The sequence below is a fragment of the Xenopus laevis genome, chromosome 5L, assembly GCF_017654675.1.
Source record: "Xenopus laevis strain J_2021 chromosome 5L, Xenopus_laevis_v10.1, whole genome shotgun sequence".
Taxonomy (NCBI): Eukaryota; Metazoa; Chordata; class Amphibia; order Anura; family Pipidae; genus Xenopus; species Xenopus laevis.
The window spans coordinates 138,525,269-138,544,599 of NC_054379.1; the positions used below are offsets into that span (position 1 = coordinate 138,525,269).

A 19,331-nucleotide genomic window follows, 5' to 3' on the forward strand; every position below is an offset into this window, starting at 1 on the left:
TAGGCATCCCCGAGTGATTATATATACTTACCTCACACCCCATCTGCACCTGTCCAGGGGTTCTTCCAGCGAGCACCACGGAGTGATACGCTTCCTTCTTCTTCAAATTTTCCAGGGCAGACGCATTTTCTGTAGAATGAAATAGCTGGCTTCTTTGTTAAAGTTCTGCTTTTTATGCTCCTGCGCATACTCAGCTGCATGAAGAAAGAAGTACGTAGTGCTCATGGGCCGGTGCAGTTTTCTACTGATAGGAGCACCGGCCCAGGGTGTCAGGTAAGTAAATGCAATCACTTTGGGGTGCCTAACTTTTGGCACCCCCAAGTAAAAAGTGCCTTTCCTTCTCCTTTAAAACACTTAAAGGGTAATTTACAAAGTGCATGGCAAGGGTATAAAGTGCAAACAGCCATGGGGGTTTTTTGGGGTGTGTTTTGTTTTTTGTTTTTTTTTGCATCATTCCCCGCACTTAACAGTACATGTGCAGGTTTTTGTGCTCCATTCTGAAGCTCAAAGACCTGTGATTCCTCTCATGTAGGCGTTCTTCAGTGCCGGGGAAGGTACATACTGTAGGTGTTCTCCATCCCAACCCTAATAAGCAAGTTGATGTTGAATTGATTAACATTATGGGACTGATGCATCAAGGGTCGAATTAAAAATTCGACTTCTCTAGTTTTGTTATGGTCAAAACTGTCATATTCGACTAGGGAGTTATTCAAATTCTATTTGAGTTTTTTTTTTTTTTTTTTAAATTGAATTTGTTTTCGAGATTTATCATACTCTGGCTCTTTAACAACTCGAGGGGAGTTTTTAAAAAATCACATGAATTCAAAATTCGACCTTTGATAAATGTGCCTCTAAATATCAGACTGCGGAGTCAATGTGTAAGGAACTCTTAGCTAACACAATGCATGCATCACATTAACATACAGCAGAATGTGGCAAACAATATGCAAGGGGATGGAGATAGTCTGGTCCCATTTACTTGATCAGATCAGTCTGACACATAAGCAAGTATGGCAATCATTAAAAATCCAAGGAGAAACTGCTTTTTGACCCTAGCATGGATCTGTCACTTCCAGAAAAGGGGCTGGACTCATTACATGCACAGTTTTTAAAAATGGCTGGGAGGGGTTTTTTCTTTTAGGCATGTTGGGAGTTGTTGAGGCTTCAGAATGGAAGGTGGCACTAGGCATTTTGGCATTTGTCAGCCTTGATATGGCTGTTGCTTTAAAAATAGCATCCATTGCAATGCTGGTTGTCTCTTTAAGTTCTAAATGACACATTCTGATGTCATCAGGTGCCAATAATATAGTGAATAATATAGCTCTATTGGAAAATATAATATTATAAGTAACCCAGGAATTCTATGACCATATAAAGGCTTGAGGCAGAAGGCGGAGTGCTTTTATACAGGTCATATTTTACATATATAACAGGTGATACATGAGATAAGGAGCCCCTCTAGTTTCAGCTGGTAGAACAAGTTGAGCTGACTGCTAGAGGCAGAATTCCTATATAAACTTGCTCCATTGTAATTGGTCAGGGCACTGGATCCCTTCCTTTTGTTGGCTAAAATTTCCATAAGTAATTCATTCTAAACTAAACTATGTATGTATATCTGTTTATTAAAGTCAGACTTTTTTTCAAGCGTTGCCCTTTGGCTTTTAAAGCTAGCACATTGTGTAAAATAGTTATCAGTATCAGTTTGCATCAGTTTCTGTTAAAAAAAACTCTTAGATTAAAAGTGATGCTACTGTTTGTGCTGGTAGCATAGTTTTTTTGTGCCATCCTCCCATGCAGGTCAGGGTCCTGAAGATCTCTTGATGTCCATCACCCCTTGGGCTGTCTGTTATATACACGCATAAAATACTAATGTACTTTTTTGGACCAGTTGCTGTGCATTTAAATGGCAGAGTGGTAGCAGGTGTTTTAATATCAATAGAATTAGAAACCATGGCAAAACAAATTTTAGAGTGCCATTAGCCTTACACCGTTACTCCAGTCTCCGCTACTAAACTTGGAAGCTCGTTGAAAGTGAATATTGGGCGTTTTTGTAGCTTCTTTCTCTTTTTGGCTTTCAGTGATAAACTCTTTACTAGTGTCAATAGGGGGGATTTGCAGTTTTACATGGGGCGGCTTTTTGCCGCCCCTGAAAACTTGCTCGCTGATGCCCCCAGAGGCGAGTTCGACTCATGGCAGCAGCACATCTGATTAGACCATAGAAGCAAACTCACTGAGATTCAGTGTTAGGTTAAAGGAACAGTAACACAAAACAATGAAAGTGTTGAAAATATCATGTAGTGTTGCCCTGCACTGGTAAAACTGATGTGTTTGCTTCAGAAAGACTACTATAGTTCACATAAACAAGCTGCTGTGTAGCAATGGGAGCAGCCATGCAAAGATGAAAAACAAGAAAAGGCACAGTATACACAGCAGATAACAGATAAGCTCTGTGTGGGATTCTTCAGAACTTTTCAGTTATCTACTGTGTATCCTGTACTTGAATGGTTGCCCCCCATGATTACACAACAGCTTGTTTATATAAGCTATAGTAGTGTTTCTAAAGCAAACACACCAGTTTTACCAGTTTACAGTCAGGGCACCAGTACATTATATTGTCATTCCATTAAAACACTTTATTTTAGTGTTACTAATCCTTTAAGTAGGCAGATACTCAGGGTGCCAAAGAGTTCCAATTGCAAAACTTTACAGGGGATGAGGAATGTAAGAGAGGCAGGAATATTGTTGGGGTCTCTTAACTGCTTAGACAGCTCATCAATTGTATGTGATGTGGACAAACAGAGGAAGACTACCAATAGGAGGAACAAGTCCAACCCACCTTTTATCATGGGGACAGTACCGGAGACAGAGTCCCTAAGGCTAGTGTCATACTCAGTGGTGTAACTATAGAGGAAGCAGACCATGCAGTAGCCCAGGGAAAAAGGGGGGCCCAGACCATGTTTTGAAGATGTTTTGCAGGGGAGGCCACACCTCTCCTGTATGCACCCGGTACCGTTGTACCAGTTCGGGTTCAGACACACGTCTTGCATTTCTTTGCCAAAATCAGCCATGTGTGCCTGCACCTGAGCCAATACTGTGGTTCCGAGTGCAGGCAGGATAGGAGGCTGATGGCTAATGGGGCTGGTTTTGGCTAAGCAAATAGGCTACTGCCACATGGGGCTGAAATCAAAAATATGCCCCTATGTGGGCATTAGCCTCCTCTACTGCCCGTACCTGGAACTGTTGTGTCGGCTCAGGTGCAGGCACATGCAATTTCAGATTTCTTCAGTAATCTCACCTGCGTGTGCCTGCACCCGATCTGAGATTTCTGCCTTTCTTGTTCTTAGTATTTGCAAATACTATTAGTTAATACAGTAAAACCCCAATTTTAGGTTTTTCAGGAGACAAAGAAAAAATTATGTAAAATCTGGGAAAATGTAAAATCGGGGAAATGTTAAAGTAACTTTTTCTTCAAGTACGAAAAGGATATAAGCACAGGACGCCATTTTACTGTGATATACAATAGTTACTGTGTTAATAACAAGGGTTTATTGCAGCGTTAATGTTACACTATGGGGGGCATCATCAAGGTCTCTCTGTCAAGTCACATACACAACTTAAAGCAATAAGTGATTGGTGCAGGACTGTATAATTGGAATTGACCATTTAAAGGCATAATCATGGCAAAATATGCATCTGTTTAGTATTTTAAACCTTTTTATTTCACAAATAATAACATTCATATAGGGAAAAAACAGTTCTTGGGTACATCGGGACAAAATTTTGATGTAAAATCCGGGAAAACATTACTTAAAATTAGGGAAATGCACCCATTGAAATGCATTATAAATTGGAGGGATCACAAATAAAAAAATGTAAAATGCAGGAAAACTTAAAATCAGGGTACTTAAAATTGAGGTTTCACTGTATATTAGACAATGACATATGTATGCACTTATTAATAAAATGTTAATTTATCATTTTCATAGTATATCTTTATCCTTTCTGTAGTATGCCTTTATTATATTATAAATAATTCACGGCGCCGGTAACAAATTTCAGTGGAAGTTAAGGAGAAATACAAGTGCCCATGTCATTAAATAACAGGTTTGACTTCATTTAAAGAACAAAAACTTCCACAGAAAAAAAACAAAACAAGCAATTTAGATTCCATAGTGTCTGCACCCATCTCCCATGCATAATCCTCCCCACTGCTTCTTTTTCATAGCATTCAATGCAGATAACATCAGGCAGCTGAGACAAGGCAAGGAACTCTCAGAAAGGTTTGGCATGGGCCACACTAAGGAGCTATGGCAGTGTGCGGCAAGGAATACACCAACGGATGGAAATATCCCACAGTTCTTCTCTGCCTTTTTGGATTTTGCGCTAATATGAAAGCGTTGGACCCATTTACTGCCCAATATTTTACAGGCTCATATCACAATTTGACAGTTGAGCAGGTATGGCAATGATTACATATATGTATGTTGTGTGTTTTGTGTGTGTGAATACATGTACAGGTATTTATTTGTAAAGATAGATAGATAGATAGATAGATAGATAGATAGATAGATAGATAGATAGATAGATAGATAGATAGATAGATAGAAATACCATTTTAAGCAACTTTTCAATAAACATTCATGGCACATTTTCAATCATTTTAAAGTGATTTGTAAATGGAATTGCAGGTAAAAGGAGTGTTTGTTTATCCCTTTATGTTCTCTGTGTCTCACTCTTAACGTAACAGGACTCCATTCACCTCAATGTATTTTGCTCAGTTTTAATCAGCTGCCTTGCAGCATTATTTCAAGGGTCAGAGCTAGCAGTGCAGAGAATATAAACTGTACGACAGATACTGCTTTCATTAGCAAATAGATTTACAAATAACTTTCAATATTGAATGTATATTGGAAATTACATTTTTTTTCAATGTGAAAAACAAGTTTTTGGGTAGAGGAACAGGAACCCTTTAATAATAATAATATATATATATATATATATATATATATATATATATATATATATATATATATATATATATATATATATATATATATATATATAATACACAAAAGCCATGAATATCCTGTAAATTATATCCTTATAAACGGTGAGTTCTGATGTCATCAGTTATAAACGGTGAGTTCTGATGTCATTTCTGTCACATGACTCACTGAAACTTGTGTATTATAATAAATAAAGTACCCCCAGTTGCAAAATATGAGGATATTAGAAGTTACCTCGGAGTTTCATGACCTGTATAAAAACACTCGGCCTTCGGCTTCGTGTTTTTATATGGTCATGAAACGCTGAGGTAACTAAAGTGCCTTCGTGTATTTGGTGGCTCTTATTTTAGGTGTACAAATTAATTCAAGTTGTTTGTATAACATAGTGGGGTGAGCACTATGACTTCTAAGTAATAAAAAAGATGGATGCAAGGAAGAGGTTGGCAATTTCTGAAAATAATATTGGTTTAATTTTGTAGAACTCAAAATAAATAACGTTTAAAACCCATAGCTTTATATGTGAATATTTAAAAGATTTAAAATAGATCTGAATTGTGATCATTACATAAAAGCATTAGAGCATGTGCCAGAAGTCAAGTTTACCCGTTTATTGGTTTAGGACACAGCGCTATGGAGGCATGATTCTTAAAAGGGGCTGGCCATGAAGAAAACATGCACAGTGCACAGTACTTTACCACTCATACAAATTCTAGCATCTAGGGAACTTTTTATACGTGAATAGGTTTTATTCTTCTTCCTGCAGGTCAAAAACTCAGTGCTCCCAGTATGGACCTACAGTTACATGGCATTACTGATCCCGGTGTTCCTGCTAACGGATTACCTGCGTTACAAACCAGTCATATTCCTGCAAGGCCTGGGATTAAGCATTTCTTTGCTTCTAATGCTGATTACTCATGGTGTTCAAGCTATGCAGTTGGCAGAGTTCACCTATGCCATTTTCAGCTCCTGTGATGTGGCCTATTATTCTTACATCTACAGTATGGTGGACATAGTCTATTATCAGAGGGTTACCAGTTACTGCAGAAGTATAACATTGGTGGCTGCTATGCTTGGTGCCATGCTTGAACAGACCCTAATGACATTTGCTGGAGTTTCCTATATCTCCCTCAATATACTGACACTGACATTAGCACTATTGAGTCTCGTGTGCTCTTTGTTTCTCCCCGTACCCAGTAGGAGCATGTTCTTTCACAAAAAGATGCCAGGAGACACAATGTTATCTAAAGAAACAGGATTGCCAGAGACACAAAGACAAACTGAAGATACCACCATGCTTATGGAAACGGAGAAAGCGAGCAGAACAAACGTCTTCAATGTGTTTTGGCTTCTGTGTAAAGAAGTGAAAGAGTGTTACACATCCAACCATATCTTGTACTGGTCCTTGTGGTGGGCCCTGGCCACACCCATATACAATCTACTGGTAAACTATTCTCAGCTACTATGGGTATATGTGGAACCTTCTGGGAGGATAAATGCATACAATTCGGGAGTTGATGCTGTGTCCACCTTTCTAGGTGAGTGTGTTGTATCTTCCTATAACTCCTATGTATGGTACAGAGGTGCAATTATTATTCAGGTTTAAATACGCAAAAATCTTTTTGGATACTGATCCCACGTTCTGATACAAATTCTTGGACCATCTAGAAGTGCAGTAAAAGATAAGATTGACAATTTGAAAATTGTATTCTAGACTCTAAAAGGTAATATAAGCAAGGCATTTACCAGAATTGCATTGTAATGGCCTTATCAGTGCTTTGTAAAGGGACCGGGCCACCCTGAAAAGACATCTTTGGAGGGGGCCCTCCACCCATGCTCAAGCCCGACCTCACTTCCTCTTCAAGGCCCACCCCCTAATTCATTCAAGCTCACTGCAAATGAACAAGCGGCTGGGGACAGCAAACTACCATACAGCAAACCCCTCTTGCCCTGGGCCTCTCCCGGTTCTGTTGTATAGGCTGTTACGCCACTAACAAGTCACTCCATAAATTTATTAGGCTAGGGCCAGTGGCGTAACTAGATGGTGTCATTTAATAGACTTAAAAAATAATTTTTTGTGAGTAGATTGGGAGCACTGGTTAATATGCAGCAAGGTTAAGGATATGTGCACAAATGTTGTTTTTTAACTTATTAACTAACAGAGTTATGTAATAAAAGGCACTAAATTTGCCCAGGGGCAGTAACCCATAGCAATCAAACAGCAGGAAGCATTTACTCGTCACCTGTTTAAAAGCAAACATCTTATTGATTGCTATGAGTTTCTGTTCCTGGGCATATTTACTAAACCTCAAATTTTTCTGGTTGAGTTTTTAAAGGGGAAAAACTACATTTTTTATTATGCTCTGAAGCTGCTAAAAATCAGAACCTAAAAATACTCCAGCTAAAACCTGTTGAAATCATGCAGAAATCAATGGCAGATGGTCCCTTTAACAATCGGAACATGTTCGAGTGGCAATTCGAAATGACCCTCGATTTTGTTGTGACTTTTTGTTGCATCGATTTTTTAAAGAAGGTTTATTGGTAAATTAATGGGAAGTTTGATCTAATTTTTTTTAAATAAAGTGAGAAAATGTTTTAGTAAATAACCCCTTAATGCTTTTTATTACATATGGGGGAAGGAGGCATATGTGGCAAAGTTTCCATGTGCTTTTAAGCACTTTGAGAGACTGCTATTACTTATTAAGGGTGCCATTATTTTCTTTATAATTATGTCCTCCCTAAATCATTAATAAATATTCAGATAGGAGCTGTAATAGTTTTCTGTAATTCCAGTATCTCTGAAATTAGCCTGCAGGTGTGCCTCTATAAAAAAGGAAGCCGAAGTCGGAAGCTGGCAGTGCAAGGTGTCGGGTGGAGAGAGCAGGAAGAAGAGCTCAACCGGGACCGCCACCCGCAAATGGGGGTGCGAGGTCGTCACGTACCCGCCCGACCCACGGTCGGTCTGCACATCACTACAGCATACTGGCTTGTTTTTTTAATTTTGCCCTTTTTCTCTGTCATTAGCACCTCTGGCTGCAGGTCAGTACTGCAGTGGCATTTCTTCCATGAGGCAAGGTGAGAACCTTGCCTCAATAGGTAATGCCCCACAAGTTATCAGGGGCAGCAAAAAGCTGCTCCAGTAACTTCAAGAGCTGAATTTCCTGTTTTAAACTGGAAATTCGACCCTTCTAGTACAAACAGTACAGTTGCACTTCGGCACAGGTGACTTTGGGGCTAGAACCTCCCTTGCAGAACTGCATTCCCCCACCTACAACATTGCCTGCATTCAACGTTGCTGTATTCAAGAAGGTTAAGCCGGGGAAGGCACATTGGCCTCCTCCACTGCCTAACTTGAGTGTTCAACTGCTTTCAATGAGCACTTAGGGAGGTGTCACACAGGGAGATTAGGCTGTGACAAATCTTCGCTACTGCAGGTGGCTAATCTCCCCAAAATGCCTTCGGTTTTCCGAAGTTTCATTGTGAGTCAACTTTGGAAATCCGAAATGAAGCGTATGCCATACCGACAGCGATTCACATGCTTGCGGGATGGCATACGCCATCACTTTGGATTTCCAAAGTCACCCAAAGTTGTCTCACAAGAAAACTTTGGGCAACTTCAGAAAACCAAAGCAGGCAAAATTTTGCACTTGTGGTCATAAATAAACCCTACAAGCTAATTATGCACACACAAAACTGCTTCTCTACATTCCTAATTTTCATTTAATAATATAAGGGACACCCGTTGCATGGTCAAATATTTACAGATAAGAGGTATTCAGATAAATCTCAGTTTGTAATGCTCTTACAATAACTAATAGAGAATAGAGAATAAAGTCCAAGTCAAGCTGCAATGTAATCTAACTGTCTGGGAGTTGAATACGTTATGAGTCTGTACTTAAGAAACTTACACATACAATCTGATTTCAGGAGCTATATTATCTCTGTCAGTCGGGTATGTTAAGGTCAATTGTGAGCTGTTCGGGGAAGCGGTTCTTACCTGTCTCTCCATTGTTGATGCTGGAGTCCTTTTCTTTATGAGTTTCAGCAGAAGTGTCTGGATCAGCTATGCTGGATACATAATATTCAAATCCTCCTATATGCTCTTCATCACCATTGCCACGTAAGTACATATTCCGCCAACCTGCTGTTATGTAATCTGGAGTCTGCAAATGCCCATAATAAATATTCAAATGTGATTATTATTATTATTGTACTTTAAGGAATGTGAGAAATCCCTTTGTTATGCAGAGCCACTTACCAAAAACATAAAAGAACGTGCTTCTTATTTTATGAACACCTTAAAAGTAAATTCAGAGTCAGTTCTCTTGTATAACAATCATGCAAAATGATTTGCTTATACGAGATAAGTGGGGCAGATAAGAAAAGTAAGTAATAGTAGAAAAAGTAGATCTATGGAAATTGAAACTAAAAATGATGGATATAAATGGGAAGTTGCCCCATCCTATGATAGTGGCGTTTACTTTTCATTATCTCCCCAGGCTGTATAGGAAGATAATAATAGTAATAAGTGGTTTAGATAAAGGCCAATGATTACTTCTAGTTTCTACTACAAGATATCAAATGGCAACATGTTCTCTAGGCTTGGTATTCCGAGTCGCACGAGATTTCCTCGTAAGGCAACTTCAGGCGACTTCGGATTACAAAACGACACATGTGCCATGCCACAGGTGTTTTTTAATTTTAGTCGGCGCAAGACAGAGTTAAGGCATTCGGGGAGATTGTCGCCGCAAAGACGAAGCAATTAGTCGCCAGGCGACTAAATCTCCCCAAATCGCCCAGTGTGACCTTACCCTAAGGGCAAATGCACACGGAGCATACACTGCTCTCAGCCTTCATATTTTTGCAGGCTGTGAGAAGGGGAACTGCTCTGTGCCCCTGCTCCATTTATCTGAACCTCTTGTGTGTAGTCACATGCAGCGGAGCAGAAGTCAGCCCAAAGATGCTTTATTCCACGTATTTGGGCTGACCACCGCTGCAAGTAGAGTTGCCACCTTTTCTGGAATAAAATACCGGCCTTCTTTTTTCCCTATTAAAAAAATAACGGCCAGGTGGCAACCCTAGCTGCAAGTGAGCGCACACAGGTGGATCCAATTCTTATCAATTGGGACACAGAGAGGATCTGCTTCTCTCAGCCTGCAAAAAATACACTCTGTGTGACCATGACCATTAGCCACACAAGGGCTGAAATTGGCTTGCTGAAATACACAGGGTGAGAATCAGCCCCTACGCAGGCATTAGCCTTCTGTCCCGTCTGCACCCAGAACCATTGTGTTGCCTCAGGTGCAAGCAAACTTAGTAGATTTTGGCACAAGAAAGCAAACTCTTGCATTTCTTCACAGATATTTGCCACCTGTGTCGTAGCATACTGGCCTGAAAATTGTCTTGCTGATAAACGAGGCAGAGAATCAGCTCCTATGCTGGCATTAGCATCCTCTCCTGCCTTCAATCAGAACAATTGTGTTAGCCCGGGTGCAAGTACAAGCAGCTGATTCAGTGAGGAAAAACAAGACTTTGAATTCTTGCACCAAAATCAGCCATCACTGCACCTGGGCCAACACAATTGTTCCGGGTGCAGGCAGGAAAGAATGCTAAGGGAAGAGAGGACATACATTATAAGAGCCGATTGTTTTTAGGCCAGATATTCGTCATTCAGGCCCTTTATGCAACAAGAAAATGTTTCTAAATCCTCCTTTATAAATGATGTTAATAATCGTTTCATTCAAACATTAACATAATGTACTGCACATGACACATTTTTGGGTAAAAATGTAACATATTTTGCATGATTATGTCCCTTTCAATACAATATAGTAGGTTTCCTAGTGCACTGACATTGCCGCTATAGGTTTTTGGGAAAGGAAAAAAGTTAAAAAAACATAAATAAAAAAACAATATTATAAACTATAATACAATGCTGTTCTATTTGTAGATTCAACATTGCTGTTAATCTGAGCATGGAACGCTACGCTCTACTTTTTGGCTTCAACACATTAGTTGCGTTGGTTCTTCAGACCATCCTGACATTGTTTGCGAATCACAGTGGGCTTGGACTGGACATTACCTCTCAGGTATATAATTAAGGATCTTATTTACTGGAAAATATTTTTTTTAAATTGCCCCCCGCCAGCACTGAGACTTTCACAAAAGGAGGGAGCTCCCAGTTTGAGCGGTCATGTTGGGGCACACGCATGCGCATAATTCTGCGAATTCTGTGACTGACTCATCATGCACATGTGCGTGACACTATAGTTTGACACTATACTTTAATTGGGGACCCCTATCTCAGTTTATTGAATTTAAAATTCTGTACCATTTCTGAAATAATCAAGTTTATCTTCACTATCCCTCACTCAGAATCTGTTTCTCTTCATTCCCTCTTCATGCAAGAGTTGGGTGTCAGATATTCATTGACAGTTAGATCCAATATATCTTATAGAAGATGTATTAGAACTCACTCTATTAAAATCACTAGACATCATGTCTCTCTACATGCAGAATTTGTGCAAAAGGCAGTTATTTTGTAAGATTTTGTTTGTACTGGAATCAGTTGAGTGACATCTAATTCATCTGCTAGAGAAGGAAGCCCCCCCCTATAAGATATATTGGATCTAACCAGGGGCGCCTCAGCCGGAGCGGGTCGAGGGGGGCTGCACTAGCAGACCCAAATTTCCGCCCCTGGTAACTGGCCACTCCTTGCTTCATGGCAGGAGTGGCCCTGGATCTAACTGTCAATGAATATCTCACACCCAACTGCTGCATGAAGAGAGAATGAAGAGAAACGGATGCTGATAAAGGGATAGTGAATATACACTTGGTTATTTCAGAAACAATGCAGAATATTGAATTGATTGTATTCAGAAAGTTTTTTATTTCTGTATGATGAAGCTTATGTTCAATTCTCATTTTTGCGATAGTTCCCCTTTAAGTAACTTGTCCAATATCACAAGGATTTGGCACAGGACCACTCCTGCCAACTTAGGAACCTTGCCTCAGGTGCCAGTGTGCAGCAGGTTACCCGGCGCTGAAATTATGTTTTTTTAACATGTTCTCTGCATTAGCAATGGGGGGGTGGAGGATGAATTGGGATGGCTGTCTCAGGACCAGAATCACATCCTCAGTGTAATGATGTTTTATTTTAGATAAATTTCCAGATAATTATTTTATTTACTCTGAATAAAATGCTGCTACCTGTACAAAATCACTTTGGGTTTTTGGAATTTGTAAAGCATCATTAGCTCTAGAGGCCTCTTAGTCTTTTCTTTTTATTTCTGTTTGTCCCTCACCCCAGATAAAAAGTTACCAGTCTGCCCTCATCACAAGTCTCTTTGGAATATTTTAGAAAGCTCATCCAACCGTTCTCAATCACTAAACAGTAAGAGGAGGGGAAGCTATAACCTCTGGGCCAACTCTAAAGCTAATGATGTTTTCATTTTATTGGCTGGTGGGGGAATTGGATTTTCTGCTGCTAGTCTTAGCCCCTCACTTTTGACATGTATGAGCTTTAGTAAGGCAACTTCCCCAGGCCCGGATTTGTGGAGAGGCCACCAAGGCCTAGGCCAAGGGCAGCAGGATTTTAGGGGGCAGCATGCTACCCAACCACACCCACATTGGTTCAGAAACACTGGGGAGCTGCAGGAGATGCGATAGTTTTTAAAATTACCCATGTGCCAATCCCTAGTGCCCCGGTCCTGATGATGAAAATTTAATTGAATAAAAGGGTGGGGACGGGGCGACGAACGACAGTGGGCCTAGGGGCGCCTGCTATGTAAATCCGGCCCTGAACTTCCCTCCCTCTAGGCAGTATTATTCCTTTGGTGAGTTAAATGTTGGGGAAAGTGGGCTTTAGCCTGCTGATTGCCCCCTTTTGTACCTTCCTGCAAACTTGTTCAGCAGCTGACATAACATGTGCAGTTATGATTATTATAGAACAAAGTTGTGGCCTTATTTTCCCCAGCATGGTCTTATTTCAGCTATACCCATATCTTTTGTGTCCAAGTTTGGCAGCCATGTTTTTCCAACAACAAACTGTACAAGCCTGATATTTCTCACTTTTGTTTGCAGTTTTTGGTGTATGGAAGCTACTTTGCTGTTACCGCTTTGATATTCATGTTGTGGACCACATATCTGATCGCCTCTCACTACTGCAAGAACCCAGACAATGACCTTCACAGTACAATCAAGGCAATGTCCCCCCAGGGATACGGACTAAACTCACCTACAGCTGGAAGTGTTGACCCTGACAATGTTTCACACAAACACTCCTTCACTCAATAAGCCTGGGTGACATTGGAAAAGGGGGAATCTAATTAACAGCTTTCAGACAGTTTTACTTAAAGGATGGTTATACGGGTATGGGATCCGTTATCTGGAAACATGTTATCCAGAAAGCTCCAAATTATGGGAAGGTCATCTCCCATAGACTCCATTTTAATCAAATAAATCATATGTTTTAAAACAGGTTTCCTTTTTCTCTGTGACAACAAAATAGAACAGGTATGGGACCTGTTATCCAGAATGCTCGGGACCTGGTGCTTTCTGGATAATGGATCTTTCTGTAATTTAGATCTTCATACTTTGAGTCTATTAGAAAACCATTTAAACATTAAATAAACCCAATAGGCTGGTTTTGATTCCAGTAAGGATTAATTATATCTTAGTTTTGATTAAGTATAAGGTACTATTTTATTATTACAGAGAAAAAGGAAATAATTTTTAAAAAATTGTATTATTTGTATAAAATGGGGTCTATGGGAGATCGCCTTTCCATAATTCGAAGCTTTCTGGATAATGGGTTTCCAGATAATAGATCCCATACCTGTACCTTGTACTTGATTCCATCTGAGAAATAATTAATCCTTACTGGAGGCAAAACAATCCTATTAGGTTTATTTAATATTTTAATGATTTTTTTTTAGTAGACTTAAAGTATGGAGATCCCTTATCCGGAAAACCCCAAATCCTGAGCATTCTGGATAAAAGATCCCATACCTGTACTCAGTATCTGAAATTCTGAACTCACAATAAAGTCAGTTTAAAGTATTAAGTCATGTGCTCATCTGAGATTTACAGTATGTGTATATGTATACCGTGTATATGCAAGCAGCAATGGCTATATATGAAAGAAACCCTGTCACTATATACTATATATTCAGTTTCTCATCATACAATATAAATACTCAGCAACGCTTTAAAAAATTGCAGTTTTCAAGTGATATTTTCTGCCCAATTATTTAGGGAAGTGGGTACAGGGAGAAGGGTTATCGGGTTATGCGTATGCCTAAAAGATATAATGTATCCCACTTATAAAATATAAAAATACCCGTCTGGCGCTGCAGGTGAGAGGTGGGGTGCGGCAAAAACAAAGGCCGCCTCAGGCGGCAAATCGGGCAGGATCGCCCCTGGTGAGGCTACACATTTTTATGCATACGGCCCTTCCTGTCAGTGCAGGACGTCTGGGGGTTAAGTTCTCCTCTCTGGAGGCAGGACAAACATTAATGAATTCTTAAACTCCTCCTCTTCCTGTGTCTCCTTCCATCCTCAGTTTTTTGTTTGTCCTGCTCGGAGGTGGACACCTTCATATATCCTCTTCGCATTTTTTATTAGTTTTTTATTTTATTTTTTTCCTGTATTCATCATGTGTGCTCTTATCTGTTATTGAGCCCCCTACCATGGTTGTGTGCTCTCCCAGATGAAAGAGCCCTAATCTACAGATCTACTCAAGGTGAGCCCTTATTTAGAGTGCTCCTTTTATTATTACTAACCTATAGTACCCTTTGAGCCCTTCTATTGAATTGTGTGCTCCGCTTATGTCAGAAAGCGTTGCTGGTTTGTGTGAGCCCCTTCTACCATTAATTAGATTGTGCGCTCCACTTCACATTCACCAGCGGTTCCAATGGCTGTGGTACCTTTACAGGATGACCGGCGGTTTTGTTCCCCTGGCATCGCTAATACACCATGTTACTCGCGGCTCCTCCGTTGCTTTGGGCGAGCGCTTCCTAGACGCGCCTTCGCCTACGTCACTTCCGCTCACGATGTTTCTTCAGAATCGCGCCAAAATGACCGCGCACGGAAGTGACGTCATTGGGGAGTCGCAGCACAGGCGGATTCACGCTACTCGAATCCTGTGAAGCAGCTAAGTATATTCTGCTATTTTGGTGTAGTTTAAGCAATATTCTGCGGGAGCATTGGGAGTTTACCTTACAAAAGGAAAGCAAATAATGGCACAATCAAAGGAACTATTTGATCTCATTGAAGAGTTGTCTGAAAATCCTAAGAGACCCATCAGACATACCAGAAAAAAGGGAAAGAAAAGAGAAGTGATCTCAACTTCACCTTCTCCCCCTATTTTACACAAGATAACCAAGGCTACTCAATATGCTGATTCAGAAAATGAACTGGAACAACCAGTACCTATTTCTACTATTGCTATGGTGCATGCGTGTCAGGATCCTCCCAACTCCCCTCATTTTTCACCGGGCCCAGCCAGCCCTGCACACACTTCTCATTCACAGTCTGTGCCCCAGGATCATTCACCCGCCAATCCTAATACTCAGCAGATGTCACACTTATTAGATTGGTTACAGGCTCAGATCCATTCTTCTGTCCAGCAAGCAGTTACTAGTCACGTGCAGACTCAAACTCGGCCTAAGATCAAATCCAAGATTCCAGTACCTATTCTTTCTGAATCATCAGACTCAGAATCAAATATTGGTTCAGATTCGGAACTCAGTAATTGTGATTCTTCCGATTCGGATTCTGCAGCATCAGATGCAGCGGTCTCTCCTAAACAACCTGATGAGATCAAGTTACTCCTCAAGTATCTTTGCGATACTCTAGAGATTAAGGAGGCCCCATTACCAGTTTCTAAGGTGGACAAGGTATTGGGTAACACTCATAAAAAGACCAGAGTATTTCCCACGAGCAAATCTGTCACACAGATTATATCAGACGAATGGTCTGAACCTGACAAGCGTAACATTGTTCCACAAAAATTTCACACGAAGTACCCAATTTCTGATGAGAATAAGCATTTTGGGGACAAATCTCCAAAAGTTGACTCTGCCATAGTTCGTTTGTCCAGGAATACGACACTACCATCTGAAGATGCAGGATCCTTCCGTGATCCCATGGATAAAAAGATGGAATCGGCCCTCAAAAGGGATTTTATTCATTCAGCGGCGGTTCTACGTCCGGCTTCGGCTTCCATTAGCGTTGCCCGCACAGCTAAGTTCTGGTGCCAAGAACTGAAGAAGTCTTCTCTTCTCAAACATTCCGACTCAGTGACAGCCCTTGATAAAATCTCTCTGGCCTTATCCTTTCTTAGTGACGCTGCACTCGAGATTACTAAGTTAACCGCTAGAGCTTCAGCATCAGCCATAACAGCCAGAAGAGCACTTTGGCTAAGACAATGGTCAGGCGACACAGCTTCCAAGCACCGATTGATTTCCTTAAAGTTTGAAGGAACGCAATTGTTTGGTCCAGAACTCAAACAGATTATTGCAGAAGTCACAGGGGGCAAAAGGGCATTCCTTCCCCAGGGTAAGAGAACCAATAAAGTGGAGCACAAGCGGAACTACCATCATAGGTCTTGGGGATCCTACTCCAGACAATCCAACCGAGGTAGACCCAACACCAATACTTCGAACAAGAAGTTCAAACCATGGCAATCACAATCCAAAGTTGTAAGGAAAGGGGGACCTCCCAAAAGTCAGAATTCCTGACTCCACCGGTCACACGGATCCAGGAGTGGGAGGCAGACTAAAACGTTTTGCTCCAATTTGGCAGGATTCCATTACAGACCAATGGGTCCTCAATATTATTTCGACAGGCCTCAAAATATTCTTCACCAGATTTCCTCCATCTTTCCGTTTTGTTCCTTCAAAGCATCCCTCAGATCCCATCAGAGTGGAAGCCACCCTTTCTATTCTTCGAGACCTTCAAGAAAAGGGAGTGATTGCTTTAGTACCTCCAGAGGAACACTTTCAGGGTTTTTATTCAAACATCTTCTTGGTACCAAAGAAAGACGGTGGTTTCCGTCCCGTCCTAAATTTACACCCACTCAACAAGTCGGTCAAATACCAGAGGTTCAAAATGGAGACAATTCGCTCCATCACTTCATCCATACCAGCTGGCGCATTCATGACAAAAGTGGATCTAAAGGATGCGTATCTACACATCCCAATACATCCAGATCACTTCAAATATCTGAGATTCTTCATGAACCAGCAACATTTTCAGTTTCACGCAATGCCCTTTGGCCTAACGTCGGCACCAAGAGTGTTCACGAAAGTCTTAGGGGCACTTGTAGCAGTGATTCGTTCTTTCGGCATCCATATTTATCCATACCTGGACGATATCCTAATATTCGCAGAATCAAGCCCAAAAGCAGTTCTAGCAACACAACTCTGTATTCACCATCTCACAAGACACGGCTGGATAATAAATTATCAAAAGAGCATACTCACTCCAACTCAGATTCTTCCGTTTTTAGGCATGGTGGTCAACTCCACGCTTCAAAGCCTCTTTCTACCAACAGACAAGATCCTTCACATCCAGTCAGCAATAATTTCTCTGCAAACCAATGCTCCAACAGCATTCTCAATTCTTCAATTGCTAGGCCTTATGGCGTCAACCATAGACGCCGTTCCCTTTGCAAAATTCCACATGAGACCACTTCAAAGGGAATTTCTGCGGAAGTGGAACAAAGATCACCAGAATCTTTCTCAGACAATATCTCTTTCGGGGACCGTCCTTGCCAGCCTTCGCTGGTGGACCAAACCAGACAGCCTTTCCAGAGGAAAGACGTGGCATCTACCAGCTCCAATTGTCATATCCACAGATGCCAGCCTCAAAGGCTGGGGAGCAGCCTGGCAACACCGATCCTGCCAGGGCTTGTGGAGTCCCCAAGAGCAGACCCTCCACATAAACATATTGGAAATCAGAGCAATTTACAATGCCCTCACTCATTGGTCGGCATTGCACGGAAAGTCTCATGTCCGCATCCAATCGGACAACAGTACTGCTGTAGCGTACCTCAACAAGCAAGGGGGTACTCGAAGTACCGCAGCAATGTTGGAGATATCCAAGATCATCAACTGGTCAGAGACTCACTTTACGACCATAACGGCCATCTACATTCCGGGTCTCCAGAATTGGCAAGCGGACTATCTCAGTCGCAACACACTAGACCCGGGCGAATGGCAACTCAAGACATCAGTTTTCCGTCTAATCACCGACAAGTGGGGAACTCCTTGTGTAGACATAATGGCATCCCGACACAATTCTCAGGTGCCCAGATTTTTCTCAAGGATCAGGGACCCAATGGCAGAGGCTGTCGACGAGTTAGCTACTCCGTGGGCCTTCCAGTTGGGTTACGTGTTTCCTCCATTGCCACTTCTACAGCGAACTCTCCTGAAGATCCGTCAGGAGGGGATTCCTACTATCCTGGTGGCGCCACGGTGGCCAGCTCGCAGCTGGTTTGCGGACGTGATAGCTATGCTGGCGGATCAGCCACTTCGGTTGCCCATCACACCAGATCTACTGACTCAGGGTCCAGCTTGGTACCAGGATGTGCACAAACTGAGTTTAACGGCTTTCTTCTTGAATCCAGCCTCTGGAAACAGAAAGGATTTCCACAGTCAGTGATTGATACCTTAATATCTGCAAGACGTCCTACCACAGCCAGATCATACCATAGAATTTGGCGAATTTTCATTTCCTGGTGTGAGGATCATAATTTATCTTGGATAAACTGTGAGTCACCTCAGATCCTTCAGTTTCTACAAGCCGGTTTCGACAAGCAACTCGGTATTTCATCACTCAAAGTGCAAGCTTCAGCCTCAGCCGCATTATTTCAACATCAATGGGCTCTGCTGCCAGAAGTTAAATTGTTTTTTCAAGGGTTATCTCATCTCCGACCACCGACTAAAAGCCGTATTCCCTCCTGGGATTTGAACTTAGTTCTAGAAACTCTTCAATCAACTCCGTTGAGCCAGTGGAATCGATAGACCTTAAGTTTTTAACCCTCAAAACAGTTTTTCTTTTGGCCATTGCATCAGCAAGGCGAGTATCGGAATTAGCTTCCTTGTCATGTAAGTCACCGTGGCTCAAGTTTCATCCAGACAAAGCTGTACTCCGTACCAATCCTGCATTTCTACCTAAGATGGTTTCAGCCTTTCATGTGAACCAGGACATTGTCATTCCTACTTTGCAAACTCAAGACTTAACTCAGCCATCTAGGATTCCACAATCCTTAGATCCGGTACGAGCCTTAAAGACCTATGTGCAGAGAACTCAATCTCTTAGACA

At 41.3% G+C, this 19,331-nt stretch overlaps 1 protein-coding gene across 1 annotated transcript; it reads left to right on the forward strand.

Annotated features, from left to right (window-relative positions):
- The first annotated feature begins 4,195 nt into the window (after positions 1 to 4,195).
- Positions 4,196 to 13,491, forward strand: slc19a3.2.L (solute carrier family 19 member 3 gene 2 L homeolog). The gene is made up of 5 exons (XM_018263933.2): positions 4,196 to 4,457; positions 5,770 to 6,541; positions 8,931 to 9,123; positions 10,954 to 11,092; positions 13,086 to 13,491. Exons 1-5 carry the CDS (start codon positions 4,308 to 4,310, stop codon positions 13,296 to 13,298), a joined length of 1,467 nt encoding a protein of 488 aa, XP_018119422.1. The 5' UTR covers positions 4,196 to 4,307; the 3' UTR covers positions 13,299 to 13,491.
- The last annotated feature ends 5,840 nt before the right edge of the window (positions 13,492 to 19,331 follow it).

Bases quoted from the DNA above. Each gene is read 5' to 3' on its own strand.
- slc19a3.2.L (XM_018263933.2), top strand. From the start codon at position 4,308: ATGGCAGTGTGCGGCAAGGAATACACCAACGGATGGAAATATCCCACA. The intron at 4,458-5,769 runs GTATGGCAATGA...TTCTTCCTGCAG, and splicing joins ACAATTTGACAGTTGAGCAG to GTCAAAAACTCAGTGCTCCC. The intron at 11,093-13,085 runs GTATATAATTAA...TTTTGTTTGCAG, and splicing joins GACTGGACATTACCTCTCAG to TTTTTGGTGTATGGAAGCTA.